The 27,822-nt window shown below is 36.2% G+C and overlaps 1 protein-coding gene, 1 long non-coding RNA gene and 1 pseudogene across 3 annotated transcripts in view; all 3 read right to left on the reverse strand.

Annotated features, from left to right (window-relative positions):
- Positions 1–18,516, reverse strand: LOC135696146 (alpha-adducin). The gene is made up of 9 exons (XM_065215429.2): positions 17,971–18,516; positions 16,475–16,705; positions 12,669–12,719; positions 10,224–10,316; positions 7,373–7,471; positions 5,890–6,057; positions 4,754–4,999; positions 3,354–3,675; positions 1–1,838 (listed from the first exon to the last, which is right to left on the reverse strand). The coding sequence occupies exons 1-9, from the start codon at positions 18,427–18,429 to the stop codon at positions 1,642–1,644; spliced, it is 1,866 nt and encodes a 621-aa protein (XP_065071501.2). The 5' UTR covers positions 18,430–18,516; the 3' UTR covers positions 1–1,641.
- Positions 2,889–3,009, reverse strand: LOC135696559 (5S ribosomal RNA; annotated as a pseudogene).
- LOC148958541 (uncharacterized) overlaps positions 18,448–27,822 on the reverse strand; it is a 14,274-nt gene continuing 4,899 nt past the window's right edge. Inside the window, exons 3-4 of one of the 2 annotated variants that reach the window (XR_016144555.1) lie at positions 26,376–26,422; positions 18,448–18,535 (exon numbers count right to left, since the gene is read on the reverse strand). This is a non-coding gene — a long non-coding RNA (uncharacterized LOC148958541). Of the gene's footprint in view, positions 18,536–18,667; positions 20,029–26,375; positions 26,423–27,822 lie in introns of those variants that run through there. The other variant, XR_016144556.1, reaches the window with a different exon arrangement.

Here is a 27,822-nt window from a genome sequence, read left to right on the forward strand (position 1 = left end):
TTTGACGTTCCTCCGAATGATGTAGCCGTTTTAAGGCATTAGAAAAAGTAAATGTACAACCAACATAATTAATACTACCGCTAAAATATAGTTCTACTACCAAAACAATTAAATACATCAAAATTATATCTAAACAGTAAATATTGTTTAGGGTCTAGTAAACTGTGCAAATTTACTGTGAATGCATTTTCGCACATAAGTCCTCACTCTATCAGAGAACGTTTGTCATAGTCAAGATTAAAAGCGTATAATTGGAAAATGTAGAAATGCGTCGTTTAGAATCAGCACAAAAGTACAACAAAGCGAACCAAAGTTACAGCCTCATCTGGTGGTATGGGAAAGAGGCTCTAAAGACGAGTACAGGTATATCACAACATTCACATAGACTATTTTTCCTTCTTTCAATGCATACAGCAATAAATATTTCCGTAAATTTCACTTCATATCCACATACAGCCAGAGTAAAACTCGCTGCAGATGTAAATAGCTGCTATGAAACCGCACCTCTAGGCAATCCAAGCGACTAACCCGAGACCTAGAGTGTGGTGTCATTCAGAGGACATACTGACTCAAGGTAGGGAAACTAAAAACTGTTCTTTCTTGTCTTCCTGAACTTAAAATTTTATTTAAAAAAACAAAATAATAGAATCACACGTCTTCTTTACTGAATTCTTCTCTCAAATTCTAAATATTTTGGAGATGAAGTATACCTTTGTTCGCAAGTTTGAAAGGAAAGGTCCTTTGACAAAAAATGGCTACAGGACAGAGGATAAAAATCTTAAATTTCAGCAGCAACGTGTTTATTCTTTCACTAATATATCACAACAGAAAGCAAACAAGGGTCAAAAATTTAAAAGACACATTTGATGATTGGCTCAAAACCATCAAAATATTTTAAAATACATTCGCTGTGATCATAAGACAAAGGAAATCTTTCATAGTCAAAATAACAGATAAGTCAAAAATTTATTTATAAAACTTTCACTCTTGTAGTGACGATGCAACAAAACCATAATTTAAACTAAAAATGGTCGTGAAGATGTTGAAGAAGGCTACAGTCTCGTTCTCGTCGGTGCCTCGGTTTTAATTCGGTAAAGATGATAGAAAGCTTGAAAAACTGGCGCGAAAGCGTGGAACGGAATAATTATACTTCAGCAAGAAGCATTTTTTAGATCATTAAGATGCATGTTGCAGACGTACAGTTCTTCATCTTAGCCCATAAACTGCCACATATAACTAAATCATTTATAGGAAAAGCATTAATGCCACTTTCTTTAAAATAACAGTCCACTCCAGTCCATGACGCAACCAAATATCACATCAACATGTGCAAATAACGATTACATTAGTAACCTTATCTCTTGTGCAATCAACGGAAAATGAACATGCAGGGTCGTTCGGTTGGAGACCACAAAATAATTTGGATATCTATTTACGATAACTCTTTGTAGTATATATATAACCAGTTTTCACACGAACAGATTTCTGGTCAGTCCTCTAGCTTTGCGATATATTTGTGTATACTAGCTGAAGTAAGTAGAAGAGAAAATCTAGCCACCAGATTGATGGCTAAGATAAAGTCACCGTTTCAAAAACTAAATTCAGTAGGCTCTTTTTGTAATTACTTTTCACTGCACCAGATCATTTCTTTTTGTGAGGTTTCTTTTGGAACATTTTCTTGAAACTTCTCTGCTTTTTCACCTTCTTTCGATCATGATCGTCATCGCCTCCTTCATCATCAGATCTCTGTGAGCTATGTTGGCTTGCAGGGCTGCCCGGAGCTCTCAACAACTCATCGTGGTTTTTGGCTACTTCAGTTGGTACAGGTTCGTGTTTCACTGCAGATTTAACAGTATCAAATGCTTTTATGTTCTTACTAACACTGAAAGCGGTGCCTTAAATGCAGCTTTGTGGTTTCCCTCAAGTAAGTTTATTTAGCTAATCTATGTTACTTTTTTACATGATGAAAAGATTAACACAGTTTTTGACAATCTAGGGAAAAATCATTCATCAGGTTTCAGCGTGATATTCTGCATAAACACATCGGTGAAACATAAATCTGGCTTTACTCTTGTTTTACCAGATCATGTGATTGTCAATTTTGTTTATAGATAGTGAGGTTTCCCTGGCACTTTTAGGGCGAGCAGGCGGTGTTTTTACCTGTTGATGCTGATGCCTCGAAACAATAAATCGTATCACAATAGGTATCAACCCATCAATTAAATGGTAGAATAGTAAATTACATATATCAAACAATACAATTTGGTACATCGCCTATAAATTGTAAAGATAAAAGTAGCCGTTTATAGTCGGTTATTTCTTGTAGAGAACTAAAGGACCAAGAACAGATCCTTGCAGAAAGGTAGCAACTAAGCCTTCCGCGAATCTTTCCTTTGAAGTCATATATGTTGTAGTTTGTACAAACGCCGATAGTTATCTATTGTATCGAATGCTTATGTTAGGTCACACAAAAACTTCTATTCAATAGTCGTTTAAGTCGAGTTCGTGTTTATGGCGGCTAAATAAATATAGAAGGTACCTATCGAAAGAAGGTACACATTGTCGAATTGCGAATTTCCTCCTATCTGTTTAGCCAAAGTGAGCAGTGGCTTTGAGTAAAAGCAAACACTTTGAGTCATACTTAAGCTTTTCGTCTGACACTCTTCAGAGAAACGTGAACAATGACTTTGACACCCAGTGTAAAAAAGTAGTACTATTCGTTTATGGTGAATGAGTGAGTTGCAAAAGGAATGTAATTGGTGAAAGTAATCGAAGGTCGGCGGGTAAAGGACATAGAGAGAAAAGCAACTAACTAGAAGAGAAAACAACAGTAGGCGGATAAAAGACGAATTTTGGACACTTTAAGGCGAAAAAAGCGAATTTGATGAAGCCTACAACACCAGGTGTTCCCAGGCGGGGTCACCCATCCAGGTACTAACCTGCCCCTACTATGCTTAACTTCGGTGATCGGACGAGAGCCGGTATATTCATAGTGGTATGGCTGTAGGCTTCTCCAACAAAAAAGATGGAGAGAAATCGTACAGGCTGAAACTGCTTCTTGAAAATAGCTACATATAATTACAAGTTGGTTAGAAGGTTTTGGTAGGTCGGGTTTCGTAAATTTATTTGACCAGTTCGTAATCAACTAGAATACACGATTGTATTGAAATACGAAACTGATCCAGGTTAAAATCGAAAGAAGGTACCTTTTAGACGAGTTTCTTGGAGGGGATCTCAAGGTAATCGAAGAATCTTTTAAACAATAGGTAAAGTTTCCACAATCTTTTTGATCACATTTCTTTCCCTGGATAGCCTGGGTAATAATGAATCGTATCAAAAGAGAAATAACTCACCATTTTCCTCAATATTAATAGAAATTTCCTTTTGTTCTGCATGACCATCCTCCTTATCAACAACAACGAATCCGCTATCAATAACACTAGAGAATGCCGTGTCATTGCCATCCACCAAAATTTGGCTATCCTCGATCACCTGCTCTTTACCTTGAATAACCGTCACCACTTTCCTCTTGACCGTCGTGATGGTTCCACCCTCGACAGTTTCTGTTACCTCGGTAACTTCTGTCTCTCTCATGTCAACATTGTTTTCTGAACCGCTTCGGGTGATCTCCTTCCTCACTGTATGTAGCTGATTGTGACTTTCCTCCGTTTTTACCTAAAAAATGTCGAGCATTCAAATTACACTTAATATAAATGGTATACGCAATAGAAAAAAAGATGCATGATTCTAAAACTGGATGACCGTTTATCGTTACAAAACTTGATTTTAAGCAATCTTCCCACGGATAGCTAGCATATTTTTTGCAATTATCTTCCATACTAGAAACTATCGACCCTCCCACATTGTAAAAATATTGATAAAAATACCAAGTGTTTCAAAAGTTACTGGAAGTTGACAAAAACAGCAGTGCAGCCAAGAATGGGAAGGGGGGGGGGGGGGGTTAATATGATCCCAGGCAAAAGAACAAATTGAAATTTTTCTTGAGGAATTCTTTGCGCCTTCCTGTTACTAAATTGTCGTGTTATTATAATTTTTTTCAACAGGGAGTGTAACAGAATTGAAGACAAAAGAAGAAGGCCTTCAACGTGAAAGTCAAATTCTAATAATCTGAAGACAGTTGGCTGTAAAAGCAGATATTTGGCGACTGTAGCAATTGAAGAGACACGTCTATGAAGTGACTTTTAGCGACTCTGTAATACTTAAAGAAATCCATCCAATTTCATATGATTCCAATAGTTTATTGAAATTCTAGTCGCCTAGAACATACGCTATTTGGTGTATAGTACAGGATGGGTTCTCAGTTGCTACCGAGTTTCATGCTTAATGCGATCATCAGGTAATTAACTGTTCTGTTAGGCGTAGTTTAGACAGCGCTTTATGGGCGCAGCGAATTAAATTATTGACCATAAAATATTGTGAGTGTCAATTTAATGCGCTCTTAATTCGGTGACTAAATCCGAGAGCGAAGCAAATAATTTAATTCGCTCATAATGCGCTCACTTGGGCGCATTATCAGCGCGTTATGAATCAAAATATGAATAAATTCAATTCGCTTCGCTGTCTAAAAGCAAACAATAAATTGAAGCGCTCTACGGGCGCATTTTGAGCGCATCTCATTGAATTTAATTCGCTGCGCCCATAACTACGCATTAGAACAGTTCTCTCGCATGGAATATTCGATGCTGTGCAGGAGAACATTGGATAGGTTATAAATGCTGCGAAGAGTACTCACCATAGGCTCTTTCTTGTATTGTGTTCCAAGAACAGGACTGTTGAGCCATTTTAACTTGTTCTTGTAAGACGTGCCACGACTAGGACTGGGCCTCAGTGGTCCACCCATATCCGGATAATTGCCTAAACCACCTTTTTTCAAATTAAACGATGGAAAGATAGGTACATCTCGGGATTCCGGTATTTTCTCGCGTTTAACCGGTAAAAATGCATCAGGCATTCTATAAGGATATCCAGTGTTATATCCCTACAAAAGAAAATCTTCAAGTTAAACATGAACAGAATAATGATTTTTTTAATAATGCATGTAAGGAATTGTTTCTCATCAAATTTTGACAAAAATATCTTAAGCCTCGAGTAAATAAAGTTTTGTTAAATGATAAGGATGGTCACTGTTCTGAACTCATAGAAACGGGATAAATGGTCAATTTTACAAAAAACAATCGCAAAAGTTTCCGTATATAACCTCAAGGACAAAAACTGCTTCCACAGTTTAGTTCTAGTAAACAAAGAAAACAAGTACAAATATTGGCGTAAAAAACAATTTTCATACTTCTTTAGTAACATTTTTAATAGTTGGCCCAAGGGCAAGCTTAACTTAAAACTTTTTTCTACCATGTATGAAAATACGGTTTGTACTCCTCTTTTCCAAATTCTCTAGATACCGTAAATCCTTGAATTGCCCCCTCCCCCTTCGAAAAAGCCCCCCCCCCTCGAATAAGCACTACCCTATAACTACAAATTGTGAATAATTCCCCTCTCGAATAGGCCCCCACTGCTACCGTTAATTCTCAAAATGGACCCCTCAATTTGATGATTTTTGCCATCTGAGGTTGCCTATGGCGTTTTATTGCATTACCACAACAAATTCATACTTTTGGTAGTAATTAATTAAATGCTCATAAAGAAATTTCTACTAAAATAAACGAGGTCTTTCAATAATGTCGTCTTAATGTTGACAATGATTCTATAAGCCCCCCTCGTATATACCACCCCCTCGAATAAGCCCCCATCCAAAAATATCAAAAATAAATAAGCCCCCAGGGGGCTAATTCGAGGATTTACGGTACCTTTTAGTCATCGATACTTTTAGATATCAGGGTTTTTGGCAAAGGTGTATAATTAAAATGAACCAACCAGAGAATCGAGCTTCCTCATCAATGCCTCAAATTCCATCTCCCCCTTGCGCCATTTAACACTTTTATCCTGATAGTTTGCATTTGTATCTATTGTCTTCTGAACTTGATCGACTATCTCTTCGTCATAAATGTGCAGGTTGTCCAAACCAACAGGAATCGCTCGAACCTGTGATTAATAAAAAAATTTAAGAGAACGTTAATTAAAGGTGACCGTTTTTTCATTTTTGAAGTGAATAACTTTCTATTTACTGTAAACTAAAAGCCCTGTTTCAGGGAAATGAAACATTTGTTAAAATGGATTATGTTCAGGGTTGCCAGATGCTTAGAATGGTTGGCGGCCAAACATTTCACGCTTGACAGCCAAATTCGGCCAGCCAGGCAAAATATACAAAAAGCTACATTTTGGCTAATTCTTTGGAGTAATAGTGTAATCAAAATTGGCTTTGTTTGCTACCAAAGCTCCTACCAAAGCTCCCACAAAAGTTCCCACAAAAGCTCCCACTTGCTTTCAATTTCAACTTCAATTTTCTGTTATCTTTTACTTATGTTTCGTGCTTTGTTATTTGCATTTTTGAGATAATCTTAACCAAAATGTTGAATATTTTATGTGTAAAAATTGTCGTTGTTTCAGTATTTTTGTGGCTCTGAACATGCGGCCAAAATTTGGCCAGCATCTTTGAAAACTGGCCAGATTGGACAAATTTGACCCTGATTATGTCGCTTTTATGGTATATGATATTTTGATACTCGGATCGGCAAAAACTTCAGGAATTACTAGTATTGGATCGGAGACTGCCAAGGAAAGTGACAAATGAAATTTGTACCAAGTTTGAGTTTTGTAAAATTCCAAACACGATGGAAAGCACTCAGAAGGCGTGAAAGCAGCTATAGTGAAGTATGCAGGGGAATAGAGAGAAAAGAGCATACATATTCTGAACCTCAGAATCTGACTAGTTTTCTTGCACTAAAAATTTAGATTGAGAATGACAAAGTGCTGATTTATTACATGAATAAACAGTGGAAACAATACTTTCTCTCGAGTACCGAATAATGCCATTAGCATAATACTCCTTTGCATTGTCTCAGCCGTGTGACGAAATCCACTGAACATTGCATTGTCTTTTTTCACATCAAATCGAACCATTTACAACCCCCCTCCCCTTACTGTTTCCAATCCCCTACTATCATAATGGACCATTTCAGAACCCCCCCCCCCCCCCTACTCTCACCCCCACTGGTACACGAGAGTATCGTCTTCTGAAAACGTTATGGTTCTCTCTTTACTTTTTCCCAGTTTCATTTCAAAGAAAGACGAAGAAGTGCTCGACTTTGTCCTTTCGTTTTCAGTGTTGAGCTTTAGTGATAAATCCTACAAGAAATGTGTGTACCGTGGTTTCCTACAATGATGTCTGGCATATAAACTATTGATCTGATTCAAATTATGTTATCTAGCATAATAAAAACAAAACTTCAGTAGGTACCTGAATTTCGCAAGCTTTTATGACATGGTAAAGCAGCGAGAATGCCTCCTCAATCGTTTCACCCAGGCAGACAACTCCATGGTTTCTAAGAATCATCACCTGTAAGAGTAAAAATGAACTATTTTAAATATTAAAGTATGGGTGGAAAGATTCATCATGAACATACAAAACTATTTAAAAAGAAACAGGCAAATGAGTTTTTTGAAGTGTAAAGGGGAAGGTGTGGGAATGTAGCGGGATTTGATTGTTGATCACGTGGCTTTGAGACAAATGGAAGGTCTTAGTGAATAGGGATGTACCGGATATCCGGTAGGCCGGATAATCCGGCGCCGGATCGCTGATTTTTTGAAAATCCGGTTCCGGCCGGATTTGTTTCCGAAATCCGGCCAGTTGCCGGATTTTCCAGAACTTTAATCATAACTAAGAAAATTTGGAAAACCAAGTCAGAATCCCTTTATACAGTGATTAAAAATGGATTTTCCAGAACTAAACAATATCGACGATAAAACAAGCGCCTTGAAAACAGATTTGAAATGAAAGTGCTCTTTATCACGAAACAGGAAGACTGGATGATATAATTCACAGATTTGGTCCAGGGTTGCCAGATCGGCTTTTTAGGCCAAATTTTTCACTTTTGGTTTTTAGATTTAGATTGCCTGGAAATGTTGTTTTTTGCTTACTACTTAAATTTGACCTTGTTTGCCTTTTCAGCAGACGTCCAAAATTAATAAGTAATTACTACATTCATAGAATAATTAGTAGTTAACTACAAAGTGTTAACCAAATTTCAAATTTTATCACCTAACCTAAATATTATCTTGATATTAGCAAAGGGTTTTGGAAAAAAGTAAGATTCTTATCAAAGTTAAGAAATTATCTAACAGGCACAAGCGTAGAAATATAACCAGTGCCTGCTTGATGGATTCTTGAGAGAGTTTTTGATTTGGCTCTTTATGAGCATTTTGGCTTAAATTGCTCACCAGTCTAGCCTTCGTTTGTAAATTCAATCTGGCAACCCCGAATAGGTCTCTTTGATCTTCTCGCTATACATTTTTTCGCAAAGTGGCTCAAAACTTTTTACTACTGAAAATTCTATAAATGGTCAGATTATCCGGTAGAATCCGGCCGGATATTCCACGAAGAAATCCGGTAAATCCGGTTCCGGCCGGATTCTGAAAATCCTGATCCGGTACACCCCTATTAGTGAAGGCATTGTGATAAAGATTGCAAGAAGATTCGAGTTGCGTAGAGCTTAAGTGTGAACGAAGCAGACAAAGAGAAATGATAACTTTCAAAAGACAGAAATCAGAAATTTTTATTGACACCTAATTCAAATTGCACTACCAGTGTGACTGGGAGAGGGTGGAGGGGGCACAATCAAATACCCAGGCTGAATTTAGGAAATTCTTTGCACAGGAGTAAAACCACTATGTTTCATTCAACCCTATCTGCTGACGCGATGAAATCATTACGGTAATAAACATTTCAATGGAATACTGATTTACTTAAGGCAAACTTTAATCGATATGCGGGGTTTAACAGTATTCATTAAGTGGCGCATCAACAAAGATTAGCAAGGTAACAATGGTGTGACAGGACTATGAATAGCTAGGCCAAGACCTATGTACCGTTTAAGTACCGCGCTGAAACTTGAGATTACAATATAAAAAGTCACTTGAGTGAATTATTGAATAATCTGAGAGATCAAGAAGAAAGAGCAAAACCATTCAAGTTTTGTTGTGACAGCTGGGTCGTCATTAATGTAAATTATGTACAGTTAAACCCGTCCGAACTTCTCCTGTTATAGTTGCCTGCCGTGTTGATCGGCTTCAAAGTTTTGATAAATATCACTATCTGCAAAATCCTATCGTAATAAACCTTGAATGTGAAGTTCCATGACTCTTTTTGCAAAGCCAAGGTATTGATAATTATTTCTTGAGAAAATATTGAAGAATGCGGGCTACCGATAAAACCCAAGTGTCTAAAAGGCTCAAAACTGTGTTGTGTATCACTGCTTCAAGAGTACCGTAAATCCTCAAATTGGCCTACTTCGAAAAAGCCCCCCCCCCCTCAAATAAGCCCCCAGGCTAAAAAATGTTTAGTGTATCACTGTATTAAGAGTACCGTCTATCCTCAAATTGGCCTACTTCGAAAAAGCCCCCCCCCCCTCAAATAAGCCCCACCCTAACACTACAAATTGTCAATAAGCCCAACTGCTACCCCAAATCCTCGATATGGCCCTCTCGATTTGTTGATTTTTTCCTTTTGAGGTTGCCTTTGGCGTTTTGTTGAATTACCACAAAAACTCATACTTTTGGTAATAATTAATAAAATGTTCATAAAGAAATTCCTACTAAAATATACGAGGTTTTTTTTTAATGTCTTATTATCTACTATAATTTTATAAGCCCCTCCCTCGTATAATCCTCCATCCAAAAATATTAAAAATAAATAAGACCCCACGAGGCTAATTGGAGAATTTAAGGTACAGGCAATTTATCGACCATTGCACTGCTTGTCTATGAGAAGTCATTCCGGTTACAAAAGTGATAATATGTAAAACAGTTTCGGGTTCTTTACAAGTATATTCAAAGTGAAGTCCAAGATATCAATACTGGCCACTACTTCTTAAACTTATTCCTTGGTCACTAGAAATGGAAGGGGGCCTCAGGTTGAAACCCCTCCCCCGCTAATAACCATGAAATGAGTGCTTTTTATCACTGGAGTCCTGAAAAGAAAAGCAGATAACAAACAATCTATTAGTCCCCCACCCTGAACAAAATTTCGTACTAATGGTCATGATAATGAAAAAATTCGCACTGACAACAAAGAGCTAGAGCTAAGAGCTAACCTTGTTGGTGTCTCCAAGGTCGTGAACAATTGATTCTTTTTCGGCTTCGTCAACCAGAATTCCATTAAAATTGTGATATGACAGATGACCAACCTATTAAATAAAAAACAAAATACCTTATAAAGCATGTTGTTGCCTTGGCACTTGACTTGACCTATAATATTTTTACCTACATATACAGTAAAGGCAAGATCAGTCACTCAGCAATCTTTGTATCTTGCCTTACAAGCAGACCATTAAAGGGCATGCGTCGTGAATAGCAGCGAACTAGTATCGTGAAGTGAACAATTTCGAACAAAAGACACCCCAAAATAACCTCTTAACTCCCTAACGTCATTTTGATCGTTTTAGCTCCTATTGTTTATGTGAAATGGGAGACCGACAGGTCCAACGAGCCCCAACATAACCTTCAGTTCACGACAATGAAAACGACCTACTTTTCAGACAGACCTTAGAAACAAGCTGCCTATTTTGCTACATCTGAAAATTTTTTTTGATACACTTATTGAAAGAATAAAGCCAGTCCTGAACACATTCTGTAAATTTTTTGGGCACAATTCGGAACATTTCTCCCAAGGTCAAAATGTGATCTGGTGTGTGAAAGTGCCCTTTAAGGTCCTATCTGTTTAAATTATTGAACAGACCCACTTTAGAGATTCGATGGCCCAGACTGTGCAAAACATAGACTATTCTTTCAGAGAAATCATGGCTGCGTGTGATTGTTATCCGGGCGTGGGAGAAGAGGACAATTAGCACTTTCTCGGGAACTCTCCCTAATTTGGTTTGGAACGCCTGGATCCATTGCGTCAAGCTGCAGATGCCCCGATCAAGATGTTACAGGCATGAATTCAAATACCTTGTGCGAGTACGGGTTGTTTGGAAATGCTGACCTGAATATCGTCATAGAATGATAACTGAAGCCACAATGTCACTGAATGTCAATGTCATGGAAATGCGAAGCGGTTCGGAATTCGAATAACAATAGTAGCACGATTAAAGAGGAGTGTGATTGCTCGTTACCCTATGGATATGATACCACCCCCAGCAACATTTGTCTTTCATCTATTCTTGGCCATGTTATTTTCGAAACTTATTGGCTGATTGTACAGTTGATTCCGGTTATAGCCACTTCAAATGTTGGTTGAAAAGACCGAACAGTAAGCGGAGTATGACAGTAAACGGACCTAGACTGAACAGTTTAACATATATGGGCCTAAATTTCTTTTGACTGAAGACAGCACTATACGCATTTGTCTTGCAGTCTTAATATTTAGCTTATAATTGGATTTGTTTTGTATTTTAATATGTAGTTCATAAAAGATGCCTTGATCATTTCGAATTTTTCTGAATAACGGACACTCCCTTTCTACGGACATTAACTCTTTTTTAGCATTTTTTGCTGTAATAATGGAGGATTGGGCGAGGATGCGAAATGTTTTAGTGATGTCAAAATTTTCACAGGACCAAGAAAGAAACATTATGAGGTCATACAACTATTGTCTAGAATTAATACCAAAGAACTGTTTTTATTGTAACATAACAAAAAGCTTTTTAAATCGAGAGATCATGAGGATTGATCTGGTTTCATAGAAACTTAGGATCTAAAGACATCAATTGTATCAAAGTACATATTTACATGCAAGACTAACGCGTTGGCAAATATTTAAGAAAAAAGCTTTTGAAATTGTCAACATATCATTCTCACAATGGGTTTCATAAGCCTGAGCGATTTAAAAGACTGGTCAGTAAAACTGATTGACATCAAAGCAATAACAAAGTATCTAAATTTTCTTCCAAAACCGTTGATGTGTTAATTTGCGGAATGGACTGATTTTGGTTCACCAATATCATTGCCCTAAACAATGTAAGTAAATCGGTTGAGCATCACTGTTCAATATTTCATGCTATGGAAAGGTGCAAGGCTCAGCCCATTCCGCAATTTATAACTTTGTAGCAAGCAAGTCGAATTTCTTTTGAAATAACGAGCGCCACTCCTTCACAGAAATAAGGGTACACAAAATATAATTTGATAATTCTATGTGTTAAAAATATTGTGGCATGCAAATCCTCTTCCGAATTGTAATGTCTTGAACAAATGCTATTTTCCTGAGATTTGCGGGAATTATCATGAACAAAGAATCCTATATTTAAGCAGGCACAAGTCACAACCAGCTACAAACACCCAACGTGCTAATCCATCACAAATGGCGGCACTGTACGTGTTGCATCCCATTAAAATGGCTTCTGGTTGACGTTTAATACATAAAATATGCAAATGATGTGAGGATTACGTACAATTCGTGAGCGAAAATCTTCACAAACATTCTATACAGGGCGGCTTAAATCATATGTATTCGAATGGAAAATGTTTTGCAAAATTAACGGGATGTAAACATATAGAGAAAAAAATTTGCAAATCCGAGAGGATTAATGAATTGCACTCACAATAGCAGATTCTTGTGAAATACGAAGAAGGCCACATTTCATAGCTGATACCTAGAAAAAGAAAATAATGTCTTAAGTGGATGCAATAATATCATATACTGTGCTGTCTAGGCCAAAAATATCATTTAACATTTTTGATAAATTGATGGGCCTACCCCCCCCCCCCCCCCCCCCAACCTGGCCAGAGATGGGTCACACAGGATGCTTCATCCAATACTACATCCATCCGATTTATAAATTTCACATATTTCGCTAAAAATATTAAATATTAAAAAATTAAATTGACTTTAAAGAGTTGATTTCAAAGACTAGATTTTTAGTTGCACAGAACTTGCAGCAAAGAATGCTAACAGATGAGCCTACAACTTCATTACGAAGTAATACTCTGGGTTTGAGCGCTGCCATTTCTACCAAACTTTTAAAGATATCATTGAGACTTCACATTTATTTCTCATGGAATTTAAACACATCCGAAGGCCCCAAGGAAAATCCCCTCCAATTCTCTCAAAATTCTTCAGAAAATGTCCTCCACGGGTGCTGGTATTTAGAGTAACTACTGAAATTTTATGAAAGATTGTTCACCAATAATGCCAAGCATGCATTTCGGCCATACCATCTAAAGCAAACTAAAGGGCGCGCTCCATAAATTATAGCGGTCCCATCCAAAGACCCTTTATACCTCTCCCTCATTTACACTTTCTGGGGGCCTTGCCAGTTCAACAAACATGTTTGTGCTCCTACTAAGCAATGATTTAAAGAAAATTTCATGTTAAAGGGATAAGCAATGCCAAGCAGTTATTTCTTCAAGCTTATAGCTGCACCTGTCGAGCGAAAAGCTCACCTACGAATTCAAAGCGATTTCTAAGCAACAATGCCTCCGACAGTAGATCTCAGCTTGTTTTCAACAAAAACATCCGCACAAAATTCTACTGGTTACTCTGGTATGTAAGCTTGAACCAAAGGAAACGATATAAATTATAAATGAAAGCTATTGAATCACTAAAGATTTAATTAGCAAATATGCTCATCTTAGAACAGCTGCTACTTATATGTGCCCTTGTTGTAGTCGTGCAACGACGCAAAATTCTAAAACTTCAACAAATTAATTTCTTCCTTGCAATTGTATTATTAAGCAATAGCCAGAGATGCTAAGCATATTCATACGACAACTTTCGAGTGAAAATTTCAGCGCATCAAAAACTCCTTGTCATTAACTTGATAAGATATTATCCTATGGCATGTAGACATATTGGAAACGCCATAATCATACGGAAAGTATTGGATACCAAAATTCATGAAATTTAGTCTGAACAAAATTAAACTTAAAATAATGCAACACTCTTGATATGACAACAACCTATTTAGATCAAACTTTCTTACAGCTGTCTATTTAAAATGAAAATTAGCCTATCAATAGAAAAAATAAATTGTTTTTTGGTTAATGAAAATATAAAAACAATTGTAGAAATGCTTGGAATGAAATTTTTTAGCTCTGCCATGTCAAGTGTAGGGTGTAATGTATGCATATATGGTTCTGACAAGATGAAGTTTGAAATCCAAGAAGCAATCAGTCAAAGCCCGGCAATAGAAAAGCCAAAGAAATTGTTAAAGGAGGGAGGCATTTTCAGATAAATGAATATTTTATCACTATGCAGACATCCTTGCTGTTCATAGAAGTTTAAAATATGGGAGCAATAGATTATAAACTAAGAATCTAGACACTCCCCCCCCCCTAGACACCCCTACCCCTCAACTCAGCACTCCTTTTGATTATGCCTCTGTGTCAGCTATTTAGTTTGCATTTTTAGAAAACCATTAAATATTCCAAACACAATATTTATCACAACTTCTGCTGTTCAAACTGTATGTGTCCTTGAGATTTCTAGATTTAGCCTAACAGCTGTTTTGAGAGAATTGATGCTGTCTTGACACTGTTGGGATGTAAATTGCCTATAACTAATAAGGTATGAGTATGTTATGTTGTGGCAAAAAATCATGTCACTTTCCCTGGGCTATAAATTTTACCTACAAAATTTAAAAAGTACTTCCCCCATGGTAAGGTCTCTGCCAACAATTTGCTCAAAATTAGGAATATTTTTTGACACATTGGTTAAATCTTGAAATAAAACTCACTAGCTTTTTAGGTAGATGTTACAGCAAGACTTGATATCTGTGGAAAATAATCAATACCAAGAAACGTCGGGTTATACAGTTCTTTCAAACTTCAACTTTAATACCAGGATATTTTAATTATTTTATAATTACAGTTATAATTGATAAGGTATATAAAAATTCTGTTAAGTAGGCTGGCTTTCTCACTGCTGAGAGGGCTGTCTAACAGATTTTAAATTAAACTTTAAGGCATCAGATCAGAAATTTAGGAAAGAAAATATTCTGAACTTCACTTTATTGGCCATTTTTTTCTGGTCACTTGTTTCTAAGTACAGATTTGTCACACAAAACAGAAGTTGATGCACACAATTTTGATCAGAAGCTGTCATTCCAGACTAAAACTTAGTTGTGACAAGTCTTTCATGCTTTCCAGGCTTCACACTTAGGCCATGCTCTACAGCTATTTTGATAAAGCAATACACTGCCTACTGCCTTGTAGAACTGGCTATGTTTCTTGGAACTTACATCTACAATGCTGCCAAAAGTCTTGGAACACTGACAATAATTTCCAAGGTCAAAATCAATCATCCCCCTCTCCTCTACAGAACAATGTTGGTTTACCATCAAACGGGTGGGGATTTTGGGAAGCATTTTCTTTTGCGCTTCTTTTATGATACTTCTTTAAATTATCAACATTGTTTTAGGGAAAAGGAGGCAAAAGTAGTATTTTTTTCTTCATGAAAGGAATGAAAGATATCAAATGCAAGGTAAATTGCTGGGTGTTCCAAGCACTTTTGGCAGGCATTGTAAGTACCAACAAGATTTTATGCTTTTTTCAGAAATGTTACAGGCACTTTTGGAATTTTAATTATAAACATTGGTTATATTTACTTGGAGGGATCATTCGCATGTGGGCCACTATTGTGGGCTATTTCTTACAAAAAGGCCTGTTAGGCCATGCTCTACAGGGATTTGATAAAGCAAACTACTTCCTACTGCCTATGTTTCAAAACACATGTCTTTGACAAATATTGTAAAATAATAATCAAAGCAATAAAATGAAAAATTGCAACTGGGGGTTTCATTGTGCTGCACCCATCTCTAAAAGCATTGAAACTGCACCTCCATAAACAAGATTCCTAATATGTAAATATATATACACAATGGTACAAAAAGAACTGATTGAGAGTCAGAAATACAGTGCTCTGTGACAGCTAGGATTAGCATGCTTGATGACAGAACGGGATTTCTACTCCATAGATCACAAGATTTTTACTCCATAGATTACTACAAAACATGTTTGCCTTAATTCTTTGTGAGCCCTTTTGGGGTGCCAAGGACCTGTGGCCCTAGAAGTTGATCAAACCTTGAAAATAGTATTTAATGATCCTGTTATGATTATGCTTTAGCTCTCTAATTTGCAATTAAAGTTTCTTTTTAATGTCTATCGGTGAGCTTTTCAGGTCACCATCAGAAATACAATGGATACCTGAAACTGAAGTTTTGTATAGTAATTTGAGTTCTAAAGATCTTCATCATTTTTTTTAAAAAAATCACATTTTTTAATGATGACTCAAGGCCCCACTTTATCTACATAAAAACGATTCTAGCATCCTCCAGAAATATTGTAAATATATGAATTGAAAGTGCTATTATGTGCAAATACTATCAAACATACAAAAGAAAATACTCACAGCTTCAACAGCTTCATGGTGTACATGAATTATACATTTGGCATCTTTTCTAGCAAGATGAATTGCAGAATGAAGAACGAAGCCAGCTTTTGATATGCCAAAACTAGTACTTCCTGAATCAACTATGTTTGCTTCTCCATCAATCTTGACTAAAGATGATGAGGTTATCTCACTGTAGAGAAGACCAAATGGGTTTATAAGGAAGTGGTTCTTTTCTTCTGAAACTCTAACCTGAAATAACAAACATTTAAAATTACCAAAATAGTATAAATTTCAGACAAAACGCCCACTGATTTCATAAAGAAATTATTCAAACTCAGGACTCTTGTTCAGAAAAGGTTCTTTTATTGAAAACCTAAGAGACATTAATATTTTGAGATAATTCAATATTGTGATTCATTTTTTGTGGTGAAAACATTCAATAAAACCCATAACTTATTTCCAGCTGTATTAAAGCCTCATCCAAATTTTTTCCTCTGTATTGAATGATAAAGTGAGCAGACACACCCTACTATAAAGTAAGCAGCATTCTTATTTAACCATGAAGCTTCTTAGTGACAATTTATGGTAATAAAATATACTGTAATTGATATCAAGCTGCATGTTTTGATACTAGACAACTAGAAAGAAAGGCTTGTAATGAATAAAAAAAAATGATGAGATGGATTGTTAATGTGTGAGCAATTCAGTTGTAACTATAAGTGCGTACAAACACTTTAAGTACAAATATTGTTATTGGCCAGCAATATGCAAAATACCTGCTGGTTGTGTATGAGAAGACCTTTCATTTTTATGCAGAAATTTACTGAATTCTAAATATGAACACATATTCATATTTTTGAAACATCACCATTGTGTACTTACAGCAGGTATCAAACAGATTCTAGAAGCATTAAAACTAATCCTAAATAGTCAATTGAAACGGTGACTACAAATTATGGTGAAATAGCTGTTTTGCAGAATCAAAAAAGGTAATATTATGATGCAGTTTAGGGTGTTGCCGATGAGTTCACTGCTTCTTAGAAATATCAGAAATGTTTTGGGATGGTTACATTTGCAATTCACTTTTGAGGTGCATATTGAAGAGAAAACCCTAAACTTTGTTTGTTTCCAAAGAACTAAGTTTGTTGAGATACCGAATAACAGTAATCACTGCTATTAGACATTGATTGCGTCTGAATGACCTGTGTTTAGTAGTAATCCGTGGTTTACACTACCACAAAATACAAAACTTCTCAATGATAGATACCCATCACCGGAACAAAATGATAACACAGATGAACAAGACAAATCAATAAAAATAATTGCTATCAGTTTCAAGGAGGGGAACACTGGCATGAAGGCCTATTAATTAAGTAATTTATTCAATGCAATGCCAATTGGGGGCCTTCAGATTCTGCAGGTTTTTTAGTTTGAGATTTAAGTTCCCATTGTCATTACACACTATAATTATTGGATTAGGAAATACACTTGGTGAAAATAAAACAAAGACTTACTGAGATATGATTGTAAATCACTTGGCTCCAACCAAATAAGTCTACTAAACGGTATACTGCAGCCAGTTTCGTACGCAATACTCTTTCAGCTTTGCTCATTGACAAGGTGTCCATGCCTCTTATGTCATTAATCGGGGTTACTGTTCCAAGCATCGACCCACCAGTGTTGTAACCGCCAGGATACATAGTTGGTATGAGAAAATCTTGATATGTACGGATGCCGTTTCGCAACTTTGGACCGTTTGTTGTGGTGCTCTCAACGATGTCCTCCAACTCTTTGCGCAAAATATCATCCCCGAGAACCAAGGACACGCGCTGGCGAAGCTTCAAGCCACGAACATCCCGTACAACATCATCAGGCCGGCGAACAGAATGGTGCCGAGCTTGCGAGTCAGAGATCCGTTTTATTTTCATATTTGTGAGGTTCTGTTTTCTAACTTCCTCGGCTTTCACATCCATTTTACCAACCTAGTGGTACAGCACGCTGATCTCAATGTTTTGATCGTTGATCAGTAAAATTGTGATGCACAGGGACACACCTTTGAAACCAACACACAGCGGCCTTCTGTCAATCAGAGAAATTTTGGCCAATCAGAGGGCATAAAGTCCAAAATTTGTCATGTGACCGTCTAGGAAAATTTCTTCCAAGCAAAACCAAAAAGAGGTTTTTGCGACAGGTCGGAAAACGCGTATTGTTAGCGGCGGAGGGTACGAGGCGTTATTTAGTAATACTCTGTAGATGCAATACAGTAATACTATGTAGATGCATTTTATTTTCCCAACAAATAGCAGGCGCGGATCTAGCCTTTCTTCCCTTACATCTCTGAATTTTTCACTACCAGTGCATCTTTTAGTTCTCCGTTCCGGGTTGACGTCATTGATTTTTTATCTCGCCATTTATGGATCTTTCTCAAAAATTGACTTCAGAATTAAAATCTTCATCTTTTAATTAGTATATATTGAAAAATCATGTTGTTTGGACCGTTCGATCGCGAGTTACTTTGTTTTGAATATTTAGATATTTCTTTTTTAGATTTGACCGGAATTTGCTGCTGCAGTGAAAAAATTTCACTACAGCAACAAATTTCATTGAAATGTATAGGAAAAGTTAAATCTTGAAAATAGGTTTATTCGCTGTCTGACGTCCCAAACAACTTGAAATTTTCAGCTCAGACTAATTTCAACATGAAGACTCCAATTCTATGATCCATTTTTGCAAAATGTGAAGATAAAAATTGCCCTGATCAGAGAATATTTATGTACCATCAACACACAGTGCTGCTCCATGAGTAGCATTAACAGAATGTGCACTGGTAGTTCATGAGGCTAGTAAATTGTAATTTATCTCCCTATATTTAAAATGTCAAAAATTCATGGAACTTATAATCAAGTCGATTTTAATTTCCAAGAATTTTTCCGGAAAAGAAAGTGTAGACCCTCAGAACAAGACCTCAGATTCTGATTTGCATCTACATTTGATTGTGTGTCAGGTTGCGACGCTATCGATATTGAGTATGCTTTTTTAGCCACAGGTTTTTCGCCTAAGGGAAACATCATACGGGCACCGGTTTTCACAGGTTTTCAGAAAACAATAGCAACCGGTTTCAATATTGGAGCATAGATAGCATACTCCAAACTGTAACTTCGAGTGGCCACTGATTTCCTTGATTTTGAATTCCTCGGTTACTTTTGGATAAAATATGAATAGGAAACTTTTTCGGAATCTTTGCAATAAGGGAGAGCTGTCGTTAAGAATTGTGTGGGAGTTCAATTCAGTACATTTTTTTTATAAGAACAATTTTATAAGAACACGAGCCTCAAAATTGGTCAAAAGTTAATTAAGAACAAATTGAGAACAAGCTGAGGCCGAGCTTCTGCAAAATGCAACTTTGAACAACGTTTTATCTGAAGAATGAGAATTTTTAGCGATGTGTGGGTGCTTTTTCGAGGAATATTCAAATTTGCCAGCAAATTAAGGCTGTGTCACTCACTTTGTTGGCAGACGAGGCCTGAACACTTTCCTTGAGCGGAAAGGCTAACAATCACACTGCTTACACCCTGTTAATTTAAGAACAAATTAAGAACAATCCAGCCTCATAATTTCAAAAAAATTAAGAACAATCAGCTTAACTTAAATTTACTGGTTCTTATAAAAAAGAGTGTATTTCTTTTAAAAAAAGAGTGTATGTAAACAGAGGACCATTAGTCAGCCAAGGACAAAAGCAGCAATGTTGCAATTGAAATTTTAAATAGAAATTTCAAGATTAACAGAGAAACATAGCTCTGAGAATTTGACTGGTTTTCTGAAACCTGTGCAACCGGTCTGGACCCACGCTTTAATAGCCTGATTATTTTGTCATTATCTTACACCAATAAAGCGGGAAGAGAAGTCACAACAGTGGAAGAAGACAAAGCTGGACGTGTGCAAAAAAGAATAAACCCAAAGCATGGAAAACTGAAACAAATCTTTGTGGGTTGAAGCATGGCGACACAACGCCACAGCCTTTGTTGAAAATGAGAGGGATGCTCTGGGAAAGTGCTTTTCAATTTTCCATTGTTTGTACTTTGTATTGTATAAAAATAAACGCCAAAGGTTTTACAAGAACAAAGCACAGAAGGTTGAACTCTGGGGGTTCACTCTATACACTGACAATCCAGTAGGGCCGTAAATCTGTTATGTCGATTGGGGGGTGGGGGAGGGGGGGTGTCAGCACGCAGATCAAAAGAATATCAAGTGTGCAGTGGGTCATGGCACCACAAAGCCATTGATGGCAGTTGGGGGACAAACGACTTCAAAACAATAATCGATATTTTCTATGTACAGATTCACTAGTACTTTTAACGATTTTATTACGATTGGATGGATAACATTTTTTGTGTATATGGAACCACTTTATAAGGGATCTACATATAGAGGACCGAAAACATTAAAAAACTTACACTGCTAAAGTTTTGAATATTTTTATAACTGGAAATAATCGAAAATTAGGCCGCCAGTTGCATTTTATTGTGTAGTCAAGACTTGGATTATATGTGCTATGCATCCATCAGGTGTTTTATTTAGTAGCTTCCAACTTTGCTGTCTCTGTTTATAATTCATTTTTTATAAGGATAGTGTTTGTAGGAATATTCAGAATAATCCAGTTTTAAGAATATCATAAGAATATTGCTCAGCCTCAAATCATATATTTCCGTCATATGTTTCGGCAGCTACTTTTCTCACAATTTTTATAACAGAGAATCGCAATATTGAATCCTTTTCTTTCCAGAAAACGTGTTTTCTATTCGAGTGTGAGAGATGTTCTCCTGAAACCATTTCGGATTTGAAAATATATGAATCATTTAAGAATATATTAAAGCTCAAAACAAAAAATTCGTAAGCTGGACAGAATTTACAGTGTTCTTATGCGTCTCTCTTTGCAAAGGTACTTCTTGATTGACATTGTACTTTCACGCGAATTAATTTTTTCTTGCCCTCTTTGTCTTTTGGCCTTGTTTTTAGCTATACTAAAAAGCAAAACTCGGAATTTGTTTGTTTTTCTGCGTCTATGCTATTTTCATGGCATTAATATGCAGTTAAAAGTTTGGAACTATTATGGAGGATTTGGTACCGCATTTTGATTAATAGAGGTCCAGGAATTAGGAACTTTAGGAACTACAACGAACTGTAGGTCTTGAACGTGCAAAGATTTGTCGAGATTTATGACGACTTGTACGATTCCTATCTTACATATTTTTTAGATATATTCAAGAGGTCAGGGCCTAAAATAAGCGTGGATCTGACTCACTTTGTGGAGTTGCAAATTGAGATTGTGGAACCGCAATTGTAGATAGTGTGGATTTGTAAACAGTGCCTTTTTTATAGTAAACAGTGCAGCATAAAATACAAATCGAAACGCCTAAGATAGAATTAGGAACATCTTTTTCAATGCCAGGTGAAAGCCCAATCCCAGCCTTATGTATTGCACTCATTTTTCTAAGTAAATTGCTATAAGAAATGAGCAATGGACAGTAAAAAAGAATTAACAAACTGTAAAACTCGAAGCTTCAGTACATTACGCTTTATGATATTGTCGTACAGTTTTGAAGAAAGATGGACTCGGTATACATCTTCAACTTCAAGACATCATGTCAAGTTAGTTTGCTTTTACGACTTTCTTAAAAAAAACACTGAGCCTAAAGACCGAGATCGAGATTATGATTTCCTTCCCGTAATGTATTTTGGGATTTGTGTAAATTTCAGTAGATTGCAGAAAAAGTTGCAAAACAATTCAGCTAAGGTGTTTCAAATTGGAGAAGCACTGGGAAGATTCTTCTCGAGGCTAAAGCAGTTGAACGATAATAAGCCTCTCGGTGGCAGCTGAGAGGAACATTCAATTGGGAATGTTTCATAACAGGGACTATAGTCCTCCCCTACTTTTTTCCAATAATAGGTTAGAAAATGTTTTTAGAGTTTTCGCTCACGAACCTATTAGTAGCAGTTCTTCTTGACTGCGAACCCGTTTTTGTTCTTTTTCATGATGCTTTAACTTGTTTGATCAAAGATAAATTTTTATTCCATCTAACTCGGTTTTGTATTTTTATAGTAATTGAAATTTTCTCTGAATCGTTATGTTTAAGAATAAGGGCAGAAAGAAGCAAATGTTTTCCGGTGTTTCAAAGGGTGTGGCCGTAAAAAATCTAGGGCAGGCTCCCTAGCTCGGCTCCAGCCATTCCCCCTATAGACTGGTGCATGGTGTCTGCGTTACTAACAAGATGGGGGAAAAGATAATGCTTTCAAACTACGCGAAAAGAGAATAAGAAGAGACAAGCACATATTGTACATAAGTGAGAGAAGAGACTATTTGCCATCCGTAACGAGGTTTTTGTTTAAAATATCGAATTTTTTGAAGAAAAGATTTGATGACAAAGAATTGGATGGGCTGAAAGCAATTAAAATGGCTTTTGAAGGCCTCACTCTGCTTTTGCCCCGGGCAAAAATTTAGCAAGATTTCATTCGACCGTGCATTGAAATTTGAGAAATAAATGACCAAGATCACAGAGATCCTAGATTTGGTCTCAGAGGAATTCTACCAGGCGAGACAATGGCACGCGTTCTCGCAGCAAACCCTAATTCTGCCGATGTAGAGAGGCTGATTCCCATCTACAAAAAGATAGTAACAGGTTGGCAAAGCAGCATATCTCCAGAAACACTTAACAAATATATGAATTTCGCAAGTTTCGAGTTCCGTGAACAGCTACAAAGATATGGTTCCAAAAAACCGAAAACACTAAAGTCTAGGAAAGGAAACTGATTTAAGAAGATTTTCGAAGGAGAAAGAGAAGAAAAATAACTTTGACGGAGATCCAAACAAACCATGTCAAAGGATTTCCTTTATATAACTATGTATTTGCTGACAAGTTAAGACATCACTATATGTTTCTAATTTTCTTATTAACCCAATCAATGTATTGAAAAGAATCAGCTTCTTATACTTCTTTCATTTAAGATTTTACCCAATTTAAACATGCTATTTGCACTGTAGTGGCAGTTTCTATATTTGCCACGCCCGTTTTGCCAATCGTAGCAAAGTACCACGCCAAAATTTTATAAAGAAATGTGGATCTGTTAACATTTCTCATTTTAGGCCCTGCAAGAGGTGGATAAGATATATGGGACGACTTGCCCCTCTCAACTCCACTCTGCTTTCATAAAAAACGACCATCAACACAAGCCATTTGCACTTGACACCAAACTAAGTTTAGTTTTGACCCAGCTGCCATGGATTTCATTTCTTTCAAAGGAAATGACGATAATTTCTTAAACAAAACGGTAATTTGCTATAGATAGAATGGTTTTGCTCAAGATTTTTGGTCCCGTTGGCCCCCCGGAATTTCTAACCTGCAATCCGAGGTGTCTGCAGACTAGTTTTGCTTTAGATTTGTTGAATCGAATGCCCTTTTACACTATCAGATTTTGTGGAATAAAAAACAGGCAAACACCTCAATTTTGTATACAAAATGAAGAAGCAGGTTGCTTCAGATGCCATAGTTATAGATAGCACTGGCTTTGAAAATACGGCAAAATAAGAGGCAAAACTGTACAGAAGAACAAAAGACTGAACAAAAGAATGGCTGAAACACCGTCCTGTTTTTGGAACATACTTTGCGCTTTTGAACGAGTTGCGCTTCACCAAGGAAAGACTACATGAACTTGAACTACATGAGAACTCAGCAATGAATAATTCTGTTTCTTTATTTCGGCTGAACTTTGGCTGCGCTAATTCCAGGTTTTCTTTAAAATGATTGTAAACAGACTGAAACAATAGAGAACATAGCAATTTGGGTGACGTAGCAGCGTGGGCGAGATAAATGTCATTCATTCACCTTTCGATTTGTCGAATGGAATAGAACACGTTCGATTATTGAAAAATCGAATTCGACAATCTGATGATGGCATTCAATATTCGATCTTTGCTTTTGATCGAATTCGACAAAATCTGACCCGTGTACAGGGGCGGACTGGCCGGTCGGGCTACCGGGCGATCGCTCGGAGGGCCCTCCCAAAATTATTGCAATTTTCTCTTAATTTTGCTTTCAAATGAAAACTCGTATTGTTTGGCAGGGGCCCTCTTCTGTTGCCATAACACTGAGATTCTCTCAAGATTAGTCGATACAGAATGAACAAAAAGATCACTTTGCGGTATTTAAGTACTGGAAAAGCTTTTTCCAAAATTTTGGACCCCATGGAAACAAGGAGAATCCTGGGCCAAGTCCCTAATGTAATAATACGATATTTGATGTAAGGAAATTGCCAAATCTTGTTTAAATGATCCTAGGTTAAAGTATTTGTAGCTTCTGTATTTTATCATGTTCGGTTCACCTTTGGTAAAATCTGTCTTTAGTGTAGTTGCTGTAAGCTTATGGAAGTCAGATAACCCAGTTTCAATTTTTAGTAAGTTCATGAAACCATGTTTTTTGTTTGTTATCATTAGATCATAACATTTAGCAGACTTACTTTTATAGCAGGTCGGCTATTTAATGACATTATATAAATCATATGCATCAAAAAAGTTTTTTAACATCTCATCATGCGGTTCCATATTAAAGTCACCCATTATCAGTATATTTTCAAAGGATTGAGAATATTGGTCAATAATCTTACCACGTTCATTAATAAAATATTGATCATTTTGGTTTGGTGGATGGTACATCCATAGTATTTCTGTCACTTGCTATAGAATGCTTATTCAATCCATGACAGGGTATGCTTTCATTAATAAACAGTAAAAGACCCCCACCATGCTCATTTCTATCATTCCTCTTGGGCTCAGAAAAGCCTGGTCTTTTTGACAAGTTGTTTCTAAAGGACTTTATTATTTATTTATTTATTTGTCAATTATTGTTTCAGAGATAAGCATGGCATCTAATTTCCCTGTGATCATATACATAAGTGAATCTAATTTGTTTCTAATAGAATTGATATTTAAGTGCCCAAAAGTTACCTTTTCTCGATTTTTTAGTTTTATGCTATGTAATTGCTCGTATGCACATTTTTCAACACTATTAGGACACTTAGAAGGTTAATCAGTTTGTCAAAAATTTTGGAGGTGGGAGATAACGTTCTTGGCAAGCCCTTTTGTCCCTTGAATATTCGGATGAAGACCACTTCCATCTAAGTCATCATTGAGTAATATTGTCATTATTGATGAAAAAAATCTCATAGTGCTGGCAAAGATACCGTAAATCGATGTTTACCTGGTAAATTTCTTTATTGAGTTGCATTTTGTCTCTTTTGTACATAATCGAATTGATGGTGATCTTGGTTTTTGGGCATTTTTCCAAGATTTGATTAATTAGATTATTGTAATTATCTGATGTTACTGTTCTTGATGATAAATCATTTGTTACAAAGTTTAAGATTATTTTACTTGGGTGTTTACTTTACTTGGGTGTTAAGATTATCTTAGAATGCCACAGCTTACCCTCACATTTTCCCCCCTTGACATCTTATGACCTTCCAAAATTTTTATCATTGACTCACCAAGAATGTAGATGACATCCCTTTGTGGCCTGGCTGTGACTGGTGGATTATTATTTGGAAATGGGTGAGCTGAGGCATTCTAAGAGTTAGTTTAAAAAGAAGTGTTTCTTTTGTTTTGTTTAGTGTTCTCAATTAAAATTCTGTTTGGGCAATAGTAAGAGTCTGAAACAATGTTGGTACTGTTGGGTGGATGGCTCTTTCGAGGTGGTTGCCATTGAAGAAGGAATAGTGTAGCGTGGTTTCGAAGAATTTCTAGGTCATTTGTAAATAAATAGGTCGTTTTTCAAGAAATCTGTGACCCCGGAACTGTAAAAAATTTCAAAATTATAAAAATTAATGTAGATAAAAACATGGCTTGAAAAAGAAAAGAAATGTCAAATACCTTTATGAACTCACTTGAAGATATTCCTGTGAGCTTCCAAGTGATATCTGGAAAAAATTTATTAGCATTAAAAGAACGGTTTTTAAAAAATTTGTGAACCCGGACTTTACAAAAACATTAAAATCTGAAAAATTCACAGAAATTCTTTTTTCACTCAAAACAACTTGAAATGCATAAAATACGTTCAGAACACCATTCGGAGTGTTTTCGACCAATTTCTAGGTCATATTTGGAAAAAAGAACCCAGTCATTTTTCAAAAAATCTGTGACCCCGCGCCTGTAAAAAAACTTCAGAAAACTGAAAATTTCACAAAAATTTTTTTGAACTTTAAAGAACATGAAATGCGTCATAAATACGTCCAGAACACCATTCGAAGTATTCTCAATGAATTTCTAGGCCAGATATGGAAAAACAACAAGGTCATTTTTAAAAAAATCAGTGACTCAGGACCTGTAAAAAAGCTTGAAGAATGTGAAAGTTTTGCAAAAACTTTTATTAACTTTAAACAACCTTAAAGGCTTGAAAATAAGTGCAGAACACCATTCAAAGTGTTTTCGATAAGCTTTTAGGCCGAATATGGGAAAAAAGAACAGGGTCATTTTTAAAAATATCTGTGACCCCGGACCTGTAAAAAAATGAAAAAATGTTAAAATTTTGCAAAAAAATTTTTTCTCTCGAAACAACCTCAAATGCTTGAAAATACGTCCGAAACACCATTCGGAGTGTTTTCGATGAATTTCTAGGCCAGATTTGGAAAAAAGAACCCAGTCATTTTTCAAAAAATCTGTGACCCCGCGCCTGTAAAAAAACTTCAGAAAACTGAAAATTTCACAAAAATTTTTTTGAACTTTAAAGAACATGAAATGCGTCATAAATACGTCCAGAACACCATTCGGAGTATTCTCAATGAATTTCTAGGCCAGATTTAGAAAAAACAACCAGGTCATTTTTCAAAAAATCTGTGACCCCAGACCTGTAAAAAAACTGAAAAATTTTAAAATCTTGCAAAAAATTTTTTTCACTCATAACAACTAGAAATGCTTGAAAATATGTCCGGAACACCTTTTGCAGTGTTTTTGATAAATTTATAGACCAAATATGGATAAAAGAAAACGGTCATTTTTCAAAAAATCTGTGACCCTTGACCTTTGCAAAAACTTGAAAAATCTTAAAGTTTTGGAAAAAAATTTGTTGACTCGAAACAACCTCAAATGCATTAAAATACGTCCGAAACACCATTCGGAGTGTTTTCGATGAATTTCTGGGCCAGATTTCGAAAAAAAATTCAAAGCCATTTTTCAAAAAAATCTGTGACCCAGGTGTTTTAAAAAAACTGAAAAAAAGTTAAGATTATGCAACAAAAAAGTTTCTCTTGGAACAACCTCAAATGCTTGAAAATACGTCCAGAACACCATTCCGAGTGTTTTCGATGAATTTCTAGGCCAG

The sequence above is a fragment of the Rhopilema esculentum genome, chromosome 14 (assembly GCF_057945365.1).
Source record: "Rhopilema esculentum isolate cy_ngs chromosome 14, ASM5794536v1, whole genome shotgun sequence".
Lineage (NCBI taxonomy): Eukaryota > Metazoa > Cnidaria > Scyphozoa > Rhizostomeae > Rhizostomatidae > Rhopilema > Rhopilema esculentum.